At 48.8% G+C, this 14,735-nt stretch overlaps 1 protein-coding gene across 6 annotated transcripts in view; it reads left to right on the forward strand.

Annotated features, from left to right (window-relative positions):
* Positions 1-14,735, forward strand: part of LOC133351095 (monocarboxylate transporter 13-like) — a 34,822-nt gene that overhangs the window by 18,808 nt on the left and 1,279 nt on the right. For 5 of the 6 annotated variants that reach the window (XM_061566028.1, XM_061566029.1, XM_061566030.1 and 2 more), the window contains exons 3-4: positions 10,427-10,570; positions 11,992-12,774. In XM_061566028.1, the coding sequence (XP_061422012.1) occupies positions 10,427-10,570; positions 11,992-12,774 (927 nt within the window). Of the gene's footprint in view, positions 1-10,426; positions 10,571-11,039; positions 11,548-11,991; positions 12,775-14,735 lie in introns of those variants that run through there. The other variant, XM_061566032.1, reaches the window with a different exon arrangement.

Raw genomic sequence — 14,735 nt, forward strand, 5'->3', positions numbered from 1 at the left:
TCCCTTCGTACGTTCCAGTTCTGACCACGTGTTGTTCGTCTCCACCCCTATTTAATACCCGGGTCACGTGGTACGTTTCCACCAATCCTGCTTAGCCTCTATGGAATCTTCCAGACTCAACCGTAGGCTCCCGGGACCACGCCCCTGACTCGTCTCCCCATTGGCTGTGGCTAAAGCCAGCAGAACCAATCCTCTACTTACAGCTGTCACCTTTACATTACATCAGGGCCACGCCCCTAGGCTTCCCCCCATTGGCTATGGACTAGGACCGGCAGAGCCAATCATCGTGACGAGTTGTGATCCGTCAACGACCCGGATATATCCTCACATTACATTACCCCCCCCCCCCCCCGGTGTAAAAAGTCAGCCGTCTCGGCTAGGAAAAGGGGTGACAGGCCGAATCCCTTTGAATAAATACTAGGGCGTCTAAGACGCATTAACAAGGTAAGGGGGAGTAGGCGTCAACGCGCCGAGGAATTTAAAACATTAAAACAACAGACATACATTAGGGCGCCCCTGTAGCGCAGTAACACCAGGGTGACAGACCGCAAGGCAAGCAGTATTAGCGAAATGGGAGAGACTTCGACCGCGTATGCAACGCCGGACCCTCTCCTCGTTTCGTTCGTAGCTGCCTCGTCGACTGTTCAGCAGGAGGTGGTGGCCGTGGAGAAGAAGAAGAATTTTCGGTTTCCGTTGTATCTTGGACAGGCCCCGTTGGAGGTGGAACGTCCGGGGTCTCGTCGTCCTTCAAAACCTGTTCATCTGCAGGGGGTATAACACAGCCCCGCTGGGGATCAATCGGCGAGGCAAGTGACACATTCGGCACGCCAGACCCCGGCAGGTCAACAAGTGGAGATGAAAGGCCAGCACGCGGGTCAACGTAGGGCTTGAGCCGCAACGAAAGGACATACCATCGACGTTGGCCGTACTGGATGCGAACACTCTGGGGATTCCGAATGTCCACCAGCCTCACAGGCCCCTGCCAAGGCTTGTGCAGTTTAGGGGACGTACCCACTGGCACCTGAGGGCAATGGAGCCATGGCATATCGCCCACCGACCAAGGCATGTCAGTTCGCGATCGACGCGCATACCTCTCGTTCCTTGCCTGCGTATGGGCTGTCGCACATCTAGCGGCCTCTCGCGCCTCCGTAACCCTTTTAAGCGAGTCCCGCACGTGGTCAGGTAAGGAAGGGGACGGTTGTTTCCCCGCTGCACCAAGTTGCACATCAATCGGGGGTACATTCTCACAGCCATACATCAGGAAAAATGGTGAATATCCTGTGGACGCGTGCGGAATCATGCGGTTTGCCGCCAGGACGCCCGGTATGTGCAAGTCCCAATCGGTTTGTTTTTCACTCACCGTGTGACAAAGCATGGCCGAAAGGGTGCGGTTAAATCGTTCCACCATGCCATCCGTTTGCGGATGGTAAGGGGAAGTGCGGATTTTCTTTGTACCCAAAGCAGAGCACACGTCTTTGAGCAATTTGGAGGAGAAGTTACGTCCTTGATCTGTGAGCAGCCCTTCGGGTGCTCCTTTATCCATGACATATCCATTCAAGAAAGCCTCGGTGATGGATGAGGCCGTTTGGTCAGGCAAAGGCCAGGCCATAGGCCAGCGAGAAAAATATTCAACCCCGACCAAAAGGTATTTATTTCCCCTAGCCGATGGAGGTAACGGGCCAAGGATATCCAGAGCAACCAGCTCATTAATACGGGATACCTTGATCGAACGTAGGGGCGGGATATAATTTTAACGAGGCGGTTTCCGCTTTGCACAATCATGGCATGACCGGATAAAGTTAGTGACATCTGCTGTCATGCCGGGCCAAAATAAATCTTGCTGCATCGCGGCCAATGTTTTCTGCACGCCGAGGTGCATCAATCAGCTTGTCGGCGTGCAGAGCGCGGACCAGATCGTGGTGAAGGGATGTCGGCACAACCAGGCGTGAACGATCAGACAATCCATCCGTACACATCAGTAATCCCGCCTGGCCCCGAAACAACTGCCATTTCCATCCCGCCAAATGAGATCTCGGTTTCCCGATCAGCTCCCGCAGCGGAGCCAGAGAGGCATCAGCCTCCTGCTCGCGTAGCCACACCGACTGTGGCAAATGCAGCGTATCGTCAGCGCCAACGGGTACATCCTGGCCTTCATCGTTCAACATCGCCCCCATGACCGGACAGGGCGAGGTAGGCAGCGCCGCACAGCGGTGCGTACCCGTCAGACAGGCGCAGGGAGGAGTCGGGGGCAACCTAGCGAGAGCGTCCGTGTTGCCATGGCGAGTACCCTTGCGGTATGTGATATTGAAGGAAAACTCCTGTAATGATTCCAACCACCGAGCCAATTGACCGGATGGTTGTTCCAGTTTCAAAGAATATTGCAAGGCAGCGTGGTTAGTGTGCACGAGGAATTTCCTTCCATACAGGTATGGCCGGTACTGGCGAACAAAATGTACGATTGCTAGCAGTTCCCGTCGCGTCATGCAATATCGCGTCTCGGCAGGGGACAGAACCCTGCTGCCGTATGCCACCACTCGCTTGACCCCGTCTTTCCGTTGCTACAAAACGGCTCCTATGCCGATATCGCTAGCATCCGTGTCAAGGATGAACGGCTGGGAAAAGTCTGGGTAGTCGAGCGTCGGAGCGGTGGCCAGGTGATCCCGGAGAGATTGAAAAGAGTGCTCCTCTTCCGAGCCGCATTTAAATCTCTGATTTTTCTCCATCAGAACATGCAGCGGCTTAGCCAGCGTCGCGAAATTCTTAACAAATCGGCGATAGGATGCGAACCCTATAAACCGCCGTATGTCGCCCACCGAAGTGGGTGTGGGCCACTCTCGGATACACGCCGTTTTCTGAGGGTCCGTGGACACACCGTCAGAGCTGACGATGTGTCCCACGTAGCGGATGGATTGTTGCAAAAGGTGGCACTTTTTTGGTTAAAATGTTAGGTCAGCTGAGCGCATCCTCTGAAAGACAGTCTTCAGTCGTTGGAGGTGTTCTTCGAAGGTACGGCTGAATACGATGATATCGTCCAAATATATGAGGCACATTTCCCACTGCAGCCCCGCTAGCACCAATTCCATCAGGCGTTAGAACGTCGCCGGTGCTGCATTCAAGCCCATAGGTAGGCGGTTAAACTCAAAGAGGTCTTGTGGTGTGCGGAACGCCGTTTTCGGTTTGGACGCGTCATCGAGGGGAAGCTGCCAAAACCCAGACGACAGGTCGATGGTAGAGAAAAAATTTGCCCCTGACAAAGCGTCCAACGAGTCGTCCATCCGTGGCAAGGGGTATGCGTCCGCCACGGATATCTTATTCAATCGGCGGAAGTCTACACAAAATCTCGTCCCACCATCCTTTTTCTTAACCAGCACCATCGTCGCGCCCCAAGGACTGTTGGACGGCGAAATTATATTGGCCGCCAACATGTTGTCCACCGCGCCACGCACGTGTTCCCTTTCTATGGTGCGACAAGAGCGAGGTATGGCCCAAATCCAAATCGTTTTTACTGAAAACGTCAGCATACTCTCACAATAATGAATGCAAGGCGCTCCGCTGCGTGGCTGACAAAGACGTATTTTCCCCGCACAAATCTGCGATCCATCGATTGTCCGAACGATCGGAACGTGGCCCGCCAGCGGCCAATTTTGTGGGTTGTTCACCCTCAAAGCTAGTGAAATCGGTAGTGGCGTGAGCCAACACCGAGCCAGCCGGGACGATGACCTGGTCCGGGCCCCCATTTAACACTGTATAAACGGGGCCTGACCAGGCCGAACGATAGTTTGAGCCACCACTAGGGAAAAGGATTTTGCCACAGAATTCGATGGGGACAACAGCACACCCGTCGCACCGTCCGCAGCTTCCAATCGCTTCCGGTAATGCAGCAGAATAAGCATTTGTGAGCCTGATGGTACTTCTTCCGTGACAGCAACAATCGTGTTAACAGCGTTTCCTGGGGGTGAACGGCCCAGCAGGGACGGCAGGAACGACATTCTACGGCCCCCTGGCATTTCCAAGCAACCTTGGTCGACGAGTATTTTAACGGGCATGCGGCGAAAGAAATCAGTGCCCAATAGGCATGGGACGGCCAATGAACGTGAGATCAAAACTGGTCCCTCCGCGGTGATATTCCCTATAACAATGCGCACATCTACTCGCCCCAAAATACCCATGCTACCCCCATTTGCAGCAACGCACGCATCGTTAGACCCGACATGGAGACCACCCCAACGGTGGCCCGTCTATCTTAGGATCCCCCGTCCATGCAGCCATCTGATCCCAGCGTTTGAGGTTGAACTTGGCGTCCAAGCAGTGCGCCGCCCATCGAGACGTAAGCGGTTCGTGGCCGCACACCGGTAATGAGATGTTAAGTTCCTGGGCTAACTCAATCATTCTGGAAAGGATGAGAGCATCCAGGAGATTGGCTGACGAATCGGGGTAGGCGGCCATGGCAAGCGCTAACAGCGCCCTTCGGTAAGCCAAGGGCAATTCTTCTGCTTCCTCGACGACGCTGCATAAATTTCCTTGTAGCCGCCATCGGCGGCTCGTAGAACTCCGCAATTTTCGTGAAAGCGTCACGCAGCGTCTTCTTCTTACTTGCCGGGATGGATCGGAAGACTGCCAAGGAGACATCATCCAACAGCATGGCCAGAGCCTCCAGCGCCTCTGCCTCCGTCCATCGCACCAACCGAAAGGCTGACTCGAACCGCCACGTGAACGCGCTCCAGTCGCCCCCGGCGACAAATTCTTTAATTTGAGGAAGGTGATGGCCGCGGTGAATGTCCGAGGCCTCGAGCATCTCCAATCCCGCTCCCCGCGCAGTACGCGGCTCCGTCAAGATGGCGTCCGGCGGCCGCGTGGCAGCAGCCCCGCCCAAGATGGCGTCCGGCGGCTCCGTTGCAGCAGCTCCGCCCAAGATGGAGGCCTCTCCCTCCGCGGCAGGAGTAATGGCGGACGTCGTTTCCCGCTGAAAATCTTGATCATCGGCTCTTGGGTGAATTCAACGTGGCCGACCGAGGACCGCTGATGATGAGATCGCCGTTGCAAGATTTAGCAGAATCGCACGGAGCGATTTTATCTCCTTCGCCAGCCGAGGCCACCCCTCGTCCGCAGCCAGAGACGTTGTTTTGCCGGCCTGTCGGCGATGAGCGGCGTCGGGGAGAGCAGCAGACGGAGTTAGAGGACCCGCAGCTCCCACCAGCTCGTCCGCCTCAACCTCTTCCTCCGACGGAGGGTCCGGTGGGTTTCTCTTCTTGAGGTGCTTGGACATTTTGTAAGAATCGTCCAAACAGTCTCAAGAGACACTTCTGTCACCAATGTAATAAAGGTCGTTGAAGCGACTTCTGGAATCCGGTCTTTATTCGTTTTTCATTACAACACTTCTTCACGCTGCTGACAGACAGCGTGAGAGGGATAGAAAGAGAGAGACGCGTGCAGTCACGTGGCAGCCTGGACCCCCACTCTCGCGTGGCCTCTTCCCTTCGTTCGTTCCAGTTCTGACCACGTGTTATTCGTCTCCACCTCTATTTAATACCCGGGTCACGTGGTACGTTTCCACCAATCCTGGTTAGCCTATATGGAATCTTCCAGACTCCACCGCAGGCTTCCGGGACCACGCCCCTGACTCGTCTCCCCATTAGCTGTGGCTAAAGCCAGCAGAACCAATCCTCTACTTACAGCTGTCACCTTTCCATTACGTCAGGGCCACGCCCCTAGGCTTCCCCCCATTGGCTATGGACCAGGACCGGCAGAGCCAATCATCGTGACGAGTTGTGATCTGTCAACGACCCGGATATATCCTCACATTACACATGTTGAAATCTTGGTTGGGGTTTCACTGATCCCGTCATCCATCTGAGGTCAATACAATAAGAACCACTTTGTGGATCAGTCGACTGGGTGCAAATTCCACCACTGGCTCAGGGGTGTACTGAGGGTATGAGCACCGCATCGTCACTTGAACGGTAGTTTAGCACAGGGAGTTCTGAGTTGGCTCATTGCACATAAACCATCTGTAGTATTACTACGATAATAGCCCAGAAATGTGTGCAATGCGCGTGACGTCACTCCACGTGCCGCACCCCCCCCCCCCTCCCCGTAATTAATAATAAAATAATCATGAGCGGGTGGATTTTTACACTCCCGCAGGTTGAGGGGAAATAAAAAAAAATTACGCAAATTTGCTTGAAATTTGACGTTTCTTTATTGAAAGTTAATAAAATAAATAATTATTTGCTGTCGTTTCTTTACATAAAGTGACGTTAAACAATAAATATACGCAGCACAGTGCTACATCCGTACGTGACGTTACAAAAGATAAGTCAAATTTATTCTTCTACAATATGGTAAAATAGATATTTCTCGCTGATTTTCCAGATATTGTATCGATTTCCAATGTATTTCAACCCCAGCGACCGACAGCAGAAGAGAATAAAGTATCAAGGCAGTGAATTTGAACAAATTGAAGGTTCATTTATATACAGTGCTACAGTGACATGAAGTGTAGTGTTTGATGACTTCGTTTCGTGCAAGATTCACTGCCATTGCATTTACGCAAGATACAATTATACTCTGCTCGATTTTTTCGTAAATATGACAGCTTCCGTCCTAGGACGGGCAAATATGCTAGTTGATAAATATGAACTCGCCCACATCCATCCGTAATCATGCCTTATCACGGAATATATCGAACAACAATTCGGTCCCAGCCTCTTCAGAGTGAAGAGGGGGCAGAAAGATTGAGATGGTTGCAGGTCACACTTGACACTCTACACTGCGGTGCCCAAACAACTCTCGACGGTGACAAATGAACGATTTAGAATTCACATATGACCACTTTATACATTAACTTTGAACATCAGTCACGTCATCTGTGAAAATGGAAAGATAAAATGATGTCACAATGATAACAAAATAACTACAGACGATGCACCTCCTTCCCATAACCGTCTCTTTACGTAAAACATTAAAGTGTTATTTTTACTTGTCCCATTGGCCACACAGCTATTGGGGCGTTCATGAATTCAGAAAAGGTGGTTTAATACAAGTGTAGTGACATAAGAGGGGAGGGGCTGCTGGGGGCTCTGGTATCCTAGGAAGATAAGTCCTCGGCGTCAGGCGCTAGGATCCCAGTCACCCCAGACAGTTAAGCCCCTTGGCGCCACCAACGGGGGGGCTGTGTGTGCTCTGTGGGATATCTGGGGGTGCACACAACCCCACCCCTCGTTGGGGACGAGGCATAAAAGGGCAGCTCCCTGGCCGATCGGGGCCAGTCGCAGCTCAAGACCCAAGACCCAAGACGAGCCAGCTTAGGACCCTGGACCCCCTCGTCCCGCTGGTCCTTGTAAGGGCCGGGACGCTGTGAGGGCCAGTGGTGGGACTCTGGGACTCCCGGCTCTACGTCCTTGTAAGGGCGAGTTCCGAGGAAGCCAGAGTCCAGACCCGCACCTTGGCTGGGTTGGGTCAATTAGCCTCCCCTAGGGTAATTCTAGCCGGAGGACCCCAGAGCGTAGCCAGAGTAGTGTATGTAGGCTGTGTACCTAGGCTGTATCAGGACTGTTGGAGTGTTGTATTGTAATAAAGAAGTTACCTCTACAAGTGTCTCCGGAACCCATTACACAAGCAAATTCGGGACTGGTGTTCACATTACGTGTCTCATCAACAGAGCCAGGCCCGCTTAAACTGATGAGCTGCCTGATGTTTACAGATAGCGACCCTGTCGATTAGACTATTAGATGTGGGCTTTAGTTAGACATAAAAGTAGATAATACACTCCACAAATTACACCAAATTAATGAAGTTAAAATGTGCTCTCGAGTTTAGACAGCTAAACTCGAGAGCTATCTTAGCTGCTGCTATGATAGCTTTTGTTGTCTTCGGTAAGGCAGTGGAGGTGGATCCATACGGGCAGAGACCAGTATTTCTGCTTTTTAATGTTGGGTTGAACCATGCGCTTATAGTTAGATGCTGCAAATTACTGTACAGTATATTGAAACATGCTGTGCGAAATATATGTTTTAATCGCTTCACTAATGCAACCCAGAATCCAACAATAAGCTTCACTGAATTATCAATTTCTAAATACTGCTTTCTATGCATTGTGAGCGGTATGTATTGTGTTACAAAACATTCTTGCATTAAAAAAAAAGTTCAATACATTTGTAGGACTCGTGTCTCGGGTTGTCTTTCCGTTCGCTTTATTCACTTAGAGTTCACCTCCTCATCGTCACCGCTCCGTGTCTCCCCGTTCGCTCCGCGATCCCGCTCCGCTCTCTCCGTCTCTCCCAAAGTCCGTACGCTTCTCTTCTACCCTACACTCTCCCTTCTACCCTACACTCTTCTCTCTCTCCAAAAGTCCGTACGCTTCTCTTCTACCCTACACTCTTCTCTCTCTCCCAAAGTCTGTACGCTTCTCTTCTACCCTACACTCTTCTCTCTCTCCCAAAGTCCGTACGCTTTTCTATCACCGTTACCCTACTCTCCATCACCGGCCACCATCACTCCAGCTTCCACCAAGACTTCCGTCTCTACGTTACGCTATCCTTTTTATATCCACCCCAATCAGTCCCTATTAATTATCTCACCCCCCGCTTTACCCCTCGCCCCCAGGCCCCCAGCCTCACGTGGCCTTGTTATTCCCGCCTGGGCGACGCCAGTCATTAAGCACTCACCCTCTTAACCAATCACCGGCCTGTATCCCCGGTTACCCTTAACACCTGTTATGCCACTTAACGGCGTCTCCCTCACGCCTCAGCAACAACATCGTCCTCAAATACCCCCCACTGTACACTGCTCTCTTGCATAGCAACAGCGCAAGAGAACGCGTGGCGCACCATATTCCAAGTCCTACACATTTATTGGACACGTCGCCCATCTTGATGCGCATACTCCAGCAAATTTGCGTTCACTGAAGTTGGTGTCGACGTTGGAAGTGAGCACTGCGACCCTCAAAGAAATGGCGCCCCCCCCCCCCGTAATCCGTGGATCAAACAAATTACTCGAGATGCCGGTGTATGCCAGCAAGAAGCAGTTCATGCGAATGCTGTCGCAACGTCACTCGTTTGGCGCAATGGTCCTTCGCTGACTGTGCGCGATGAATGAATACATTTTGTAAAGTACGCGGGGCTTGGGCAGGAATGCATCATAGCTAAAAGAGATGATGGATGAAGGTCAAGAATAATAAGAGTTATTCTTTGGTTCTTTCGGTAAAGTCACGTATAAAGAAAAAATAATAAATTAAATAATAACATACGAGACGTTTCGATTGCAACACAAGCAATCATCATCAGGTATAATGAAATAGCGACATAAAATCTAACCAGAAAAAATTATAGACAGACATATAAGCAGACAGATATCACCAAGATACACACAGCGGGCAACACAGGTACAGGGAGGGGTGATCGTCTCTGTGGGGTGGCCTTAAATAGACAGAGGGGGGCGGAGGCAGCGAGAGGGAGGGGTTAGAGACAAAATTTACATGTCAATGAGTGCAACAAAAAGGAGTGAGCAGGCTTAGGGGGAGAAAGAGACACACTAAAATTAAATAACCTAGCAAAGCATCGAAATGTTATGTAAAACGACACAGAAAGTCGGTCAACACACAATTAACGCATAGCCTGGTCGATTACGTATTTCAAACATTGCTAAGTTAGAATTTAAGTGTGAAAATTTCAAAGAAAGACAAAACATAAAAACAAGAGGAACGGAGACAAAGCAGAACCTAAGAACGACAAAAAAACGAGTGTAGACAGAAAAAATTACACTAAATAAACAGGCAGAGAGAGAGAATAAAAACCCAGAGAGAGAGAGAAAAAAGGTAAACTTGGAACTTCCCCGTAGAAGTGGTTAAATCTTAACTTTGGAGCTTTCGTGACTGCAGGAATTATTCTTTGGTTCTTTCGGTAAAGTCACGTATAAAGAAAAAATAATAAATTAAATAATTAAATAGATATTTAATTTTTTTTTCTAAAAAAAATAAATTAAATAAATATTAATTTTATTATTTTTTCTTTATACGTGACTTTACCGAAAGAACCAAAGAATAATTCCTGCAGTCACGAAAGCTCCAAAGTTAATAATAAGAGTGGCAGCCAAGGATGGAACTCGTCTAAGTGTCAAGTCCGCAGAGGAGATGGAGTGATGAAATCAATTAATCTGCAGATGCCGGATGTAATGTTGCATCACAAGATCGTGAGAAGTGGTGACAGCTTTGGGAGGGAGGCCTTCATCCATTGGTGGACTGACCATGACAATAAATATTTACTTATATTCTTGGAATTCAGCGGTAGACGCTGCATTTAGTTACAGATCACAATACTTGTTTAAAATGTCCTGTATCAATATGACATAATATTATTTAGTGTAATAGTTCACTAATGGTTCTTGGTCCCTTGCAAGCAAAGTGTGTGTATGATGTTTTACGTTGCAGGTCCCATTGCCAGTACGCTCAGCAACCAGTTTGGGTCGAGATCCGTCGTGATCGTGGGCGGCATTTCAGCGTGCATTGGATTTCTTTGCGCTTCCTTCGCACACTGTCTCCTGCACCTGTACCTTTCTCTTGGACTGTTGACAGGTAACATTTGTCTGAACTTCAGCTTTCACCATGCAACCAACATTTCAGGGCACTGTTCTTTCACAGGTATATAACTGGGCTTGTTAAGGGGTCCTCCGATGGCGAAATGTTAACTACATCGCCTGGTATGAAGGAGGTTGTGGATTCGATCCCGACCCTGATGCCTGGATATTTGGAGTTTGCATGTTCTCCCCAAGTTAGCGTCGACATTTATTTGGGTCCTCCGGTTATTCCCTCCATATTTAGAAACATGTGCTTAGAGTATATGGCTGCTATAAATTTCCACGTGATAAGTCACTTCATTGAGATATCATTTGTGAAAAAGAGTGAAGACCTCAGTGGGCTTTACCTGGTAAATAAAATAGTTTAGTTTAAAATAGTATATCCTGGGCCAACGAGGGTTTGCGAAAGACAAAAGTTCCAGGTAATCTCATCACCGAAATTGACCTCTTTTATTTTCATGTTTCAGTTTTACAGGAATCTTTACACTGGCTTGAAACATTCAGCATGGCCTGCCTACGGTCCATCCTCGGTTTAACCAGGCTGGATTGTGTGAGAGGCTCACAGATTGTTTAAAGATCTGGACAGTCCCTATCATCAGTGAGCTCTACTGATGATGGGGTAACTACTCAACAATTGCCCAGCCACCACATGCCCAAGCAGCTTCTGTCTGACTGAAGAGCTGCTCGCCTGCAACAATGGGAGGCTGTGGTGCAATGCTTGCAACAAGCAAAGTCCTGGCCGGTTAAAACTCAGCAGGTTGTCACAGTGTAGAGTGCAGGTGGTGCATCTAACATTCAGCTCAGTCAACCTGTAACACGCGTTTGTGTATATATGATCACACATGTGTGCGCATTCATTTATACTTGCTTGTGCATGTGGGTATTTTCGCTTGTCGTAGCTTGTGCGCATTCACGCGTATGCATGTGTGGAATAACGTGTAAACGTGTGTATATAAAAAAAATATAAGAATAAAACCCATTCTCATTTTTTATACTTTGATACTGGCAAAACGTCACATGGATATGTGCGTATTTGGCTGCTTATGTCTATCACTGTGTTACTTTCAAACTAAATGTGTAGGAGGCGTGAACATGTACTTTAAATAAGAAGTCTCCAGATCATGTGAAGTCTAAAACGGTCTGGCTCTAGATGACATTAACTTGTGTCATGGCGATTTGTACATGGAATCAAAGGCTGTTCTCATGTCACATTTAAGACACGAGTGTTGACCAACACTTTGTGGGCCAAATCAACAGTCGTCCTATGGATAAACTGGCTACCACCGTTTGAATGTCTCTCACTGACTTAGGGCGGTAAACGGGGAATGTGTATGACTTTGTGTATGACACTGCTTAATTAACAAACGTGGATACAGGAATACATTACCCAGTTGAATATGAGTGTTTTTTTTATTTCAGGTTTTGGCTGGGCCATGGTCTTCAGTCCATCAATATCAACATTGTCTAAGTATTTTGATAAAAGGAGATCTTTGGCTTTAGGGATTGCATTTTCTGGCGTGGGAATGTCGTCCTTTGCCTTCTCTCCGTTATTTCAAATGCTCGTGGAGACATACACATGGCGGGGAGCGTTGATGATCCTCGCTGGCCTTGAGCTCAATCTGTGTGTCTGTGGTGCTTTGTTGAGACCAATTCGCCTGAGAGAAGATTATATGTTTCAAACTGAAAACGCAGCAAAACACCGATCCTTGACAACACTGAAGAAGCTGCATGCGTTGTTGGATTTGGATTTGCTCAAACATCGCGGGTTTATGGTGTTCACACTTTCATTCACCTTCATCAACACTGGGTTTTTTATACCCTATGTGCACTTTCTGGCCCACCTGCAAATGCTCGGCTTCAGTAGTTTGTCTGGAGCCTTCGTAATCTCTGCCGTTGCAGTGGCTGATATAGTCGCTCGATTGTTTTCTGGATGGCTGGCAGATCTGCACAGAATTCGTATGGTACATTTGTTTTTCTTTTGGACACTCACGACAGGAATAATAATTGTAATTATCCCTTTTGGACAAACGTACATGGACATGATTATAATTGGCATCGTGTATGGATTTGCAAGTGGCGCGATGGCACCGATTGGTATCTCTTTGCTCTCCAAAATTGTTGGGATTGCACGCATTACCAGTGCAATCGGCTTTTTGATGCTGCTGGAAAGCGTTGGCAGCCTGCTGGGCCCTCCAATCTCAGGTGCGTTCTCTCCATCTCCGTCACGGCATCCCGGGCACATGTCACACGCACAACATCTTAAGCAGATCCAGCACTCACCGATTCACTCCACTCGCTCACTCTCCCGCGTGTGGTCAGTTACCTTATCACTCTTGCTTACTGTTCATAAAAAAAAAACATTTAACTCGTTAATTCCTTCACCCATATTGAGGACTCGGTTTCTACCATAATGGCTGTTTTGTCTCATCCGTACTGTGTTTATCTACTACACTGTTTAGTCACAACACAAAGACAAGACAAAAATCCCCCGTCTAGCCTTAATAGACTTGTGTCAAGTGCTGTTAGTGAGTCGGCCAGCACGGTACACGAGGGGGTGCTTGGCCAGCACCACGCCCGGCCACCGTTGTCTCTCCAGTGGCAATGTTTACACACTGCACCCGATGCTAATTTGAGTCGACCTTTGGGAGGGTCAGGATCAGTTCAAATAATCGTCATTGATGTTGGCCGGGTTTGTCGCGCAGTGCACCCACCCGCTCACCACTCTCTTATCCATCATAAACACTGCAGGTCGCAACACCTCTTCTTCCCTCGCCCTGCTCCACTTTGGAATTCCCTCCCATCGTTTCTTCTCCAGAGCTCTTATTATGACCTTGCTCAATTCAAGAAATGCGTCAACTTTTGGCGATGACAACGTTGATGGCGCTGTTTGTTGTTGGCTGCTTGACGGATTGGGCTTTTGGCCTTTGCTCGGCAGCAAGTGCGAACCTAATCATAACTGTAAAATAATAAATGTGCTGCCAATATGCACTTAAGTGGACGTGTCTACAATAGCCAATGCGTTAACGTGGCTAGAAACATGTTTGTAATATATGAGCAGCATGTCCTGTGAATTTAGCCATCAATTTCAATTTGGATTAGTTTAAGCCGCTTAGTAACCCAGGCAAATAACTCAGCCCTCATGCCCACAGCATTACTGGCCAAACTTTGTGGACCACTGACAGAAAATGGAACAAAAGTCAACAAATCCGCAGTGAAACATTTACAGATACATGCATGGAATTACATCGAGAGACAATGAGAGGAACACGTGGATCACAACAGTCGGAATAAACGTATCAAAGTGCATGTAATAATGTACGGGTCTCCTTCGCTTTATGCGATAGTAGATGCTTTTCAAAAAAACGGACGCAGAAAGCGAAACCGAACGAGACAACTACCTGCTGAGTCGTGCATACAGTACAGTGCACACAATGTCGCACGTCTGACTGAAGAGCTGCATATAAATTCAAAGCGTGTATAGGTAAATTTGGGTAGAATAAGGTTAGCCGCGAAATCGCACAAACCGAACCTGTTCGAGATGCATACAATAACAACAGACTTATCCCACAAGAAGTCAGGGAAACCTGCTTTACCTTTGATTCATAGAAATGCGTTCTGTCTTCCGTTTGGGCTAATGAGTTGAGACCAAGACACTGAGGCACAGTAGACTAGACAGAGCTCAGCTCCTGGCTGCTCCCCAACGCTGCCGAAGTCCACTTGAAGCACAACGCACACTGAGGCGTGGTGGGGAACGATGCCGACTGGAAACTCGGCCCGAATCCACCAACCTGGGCGGTGGTGGTGGCTACGCACGGGGCCTCTAACCCAGCACTGTAGGCAGTGAGGATTGGATCACCGCACAGATCTTGCAAAACTCTCTTCCCGTGGGTGCTGAGGAGGTGCCATACCTTGGTTTGCTAGGCGAAGGCAGTACAGCCAGTGGAATAATCGCCATTTGTGTCGATCTGTTTTCTCTGCATGATCTGGTTTCTTCCCACATGTAAACCAGAACAAATCCTAAAATAACAACTAGGTGTTGGCACTCATGCATAAGTAAATTTAGAACTGTTGGCTACGAACGGTGCGAAAGAAGTTCAAGATACTTATTATTGTAACCTCGGGCCCGTTGACACCAATGTACAGTGCCCCTCAGTCGGGCCTGT

This window comes from Lethenteron reissneri, chromosome 36, assembly GCF_015708825.2.
Source record: "Lethenteron reissneri isolate LAM-NWPU_2019-01 chromosome 36, ASM1570882v1, whole genome shotgun sequence".
In the NCBI taxonomy this organism is placed as follows: domain Eukaryota; kingdom Metazoa; phylum Chordata; class Hyperoartia; order Petromyzontiformes; family Petromyzontidae; genus Lethenteron; species Lethenteron reissneri.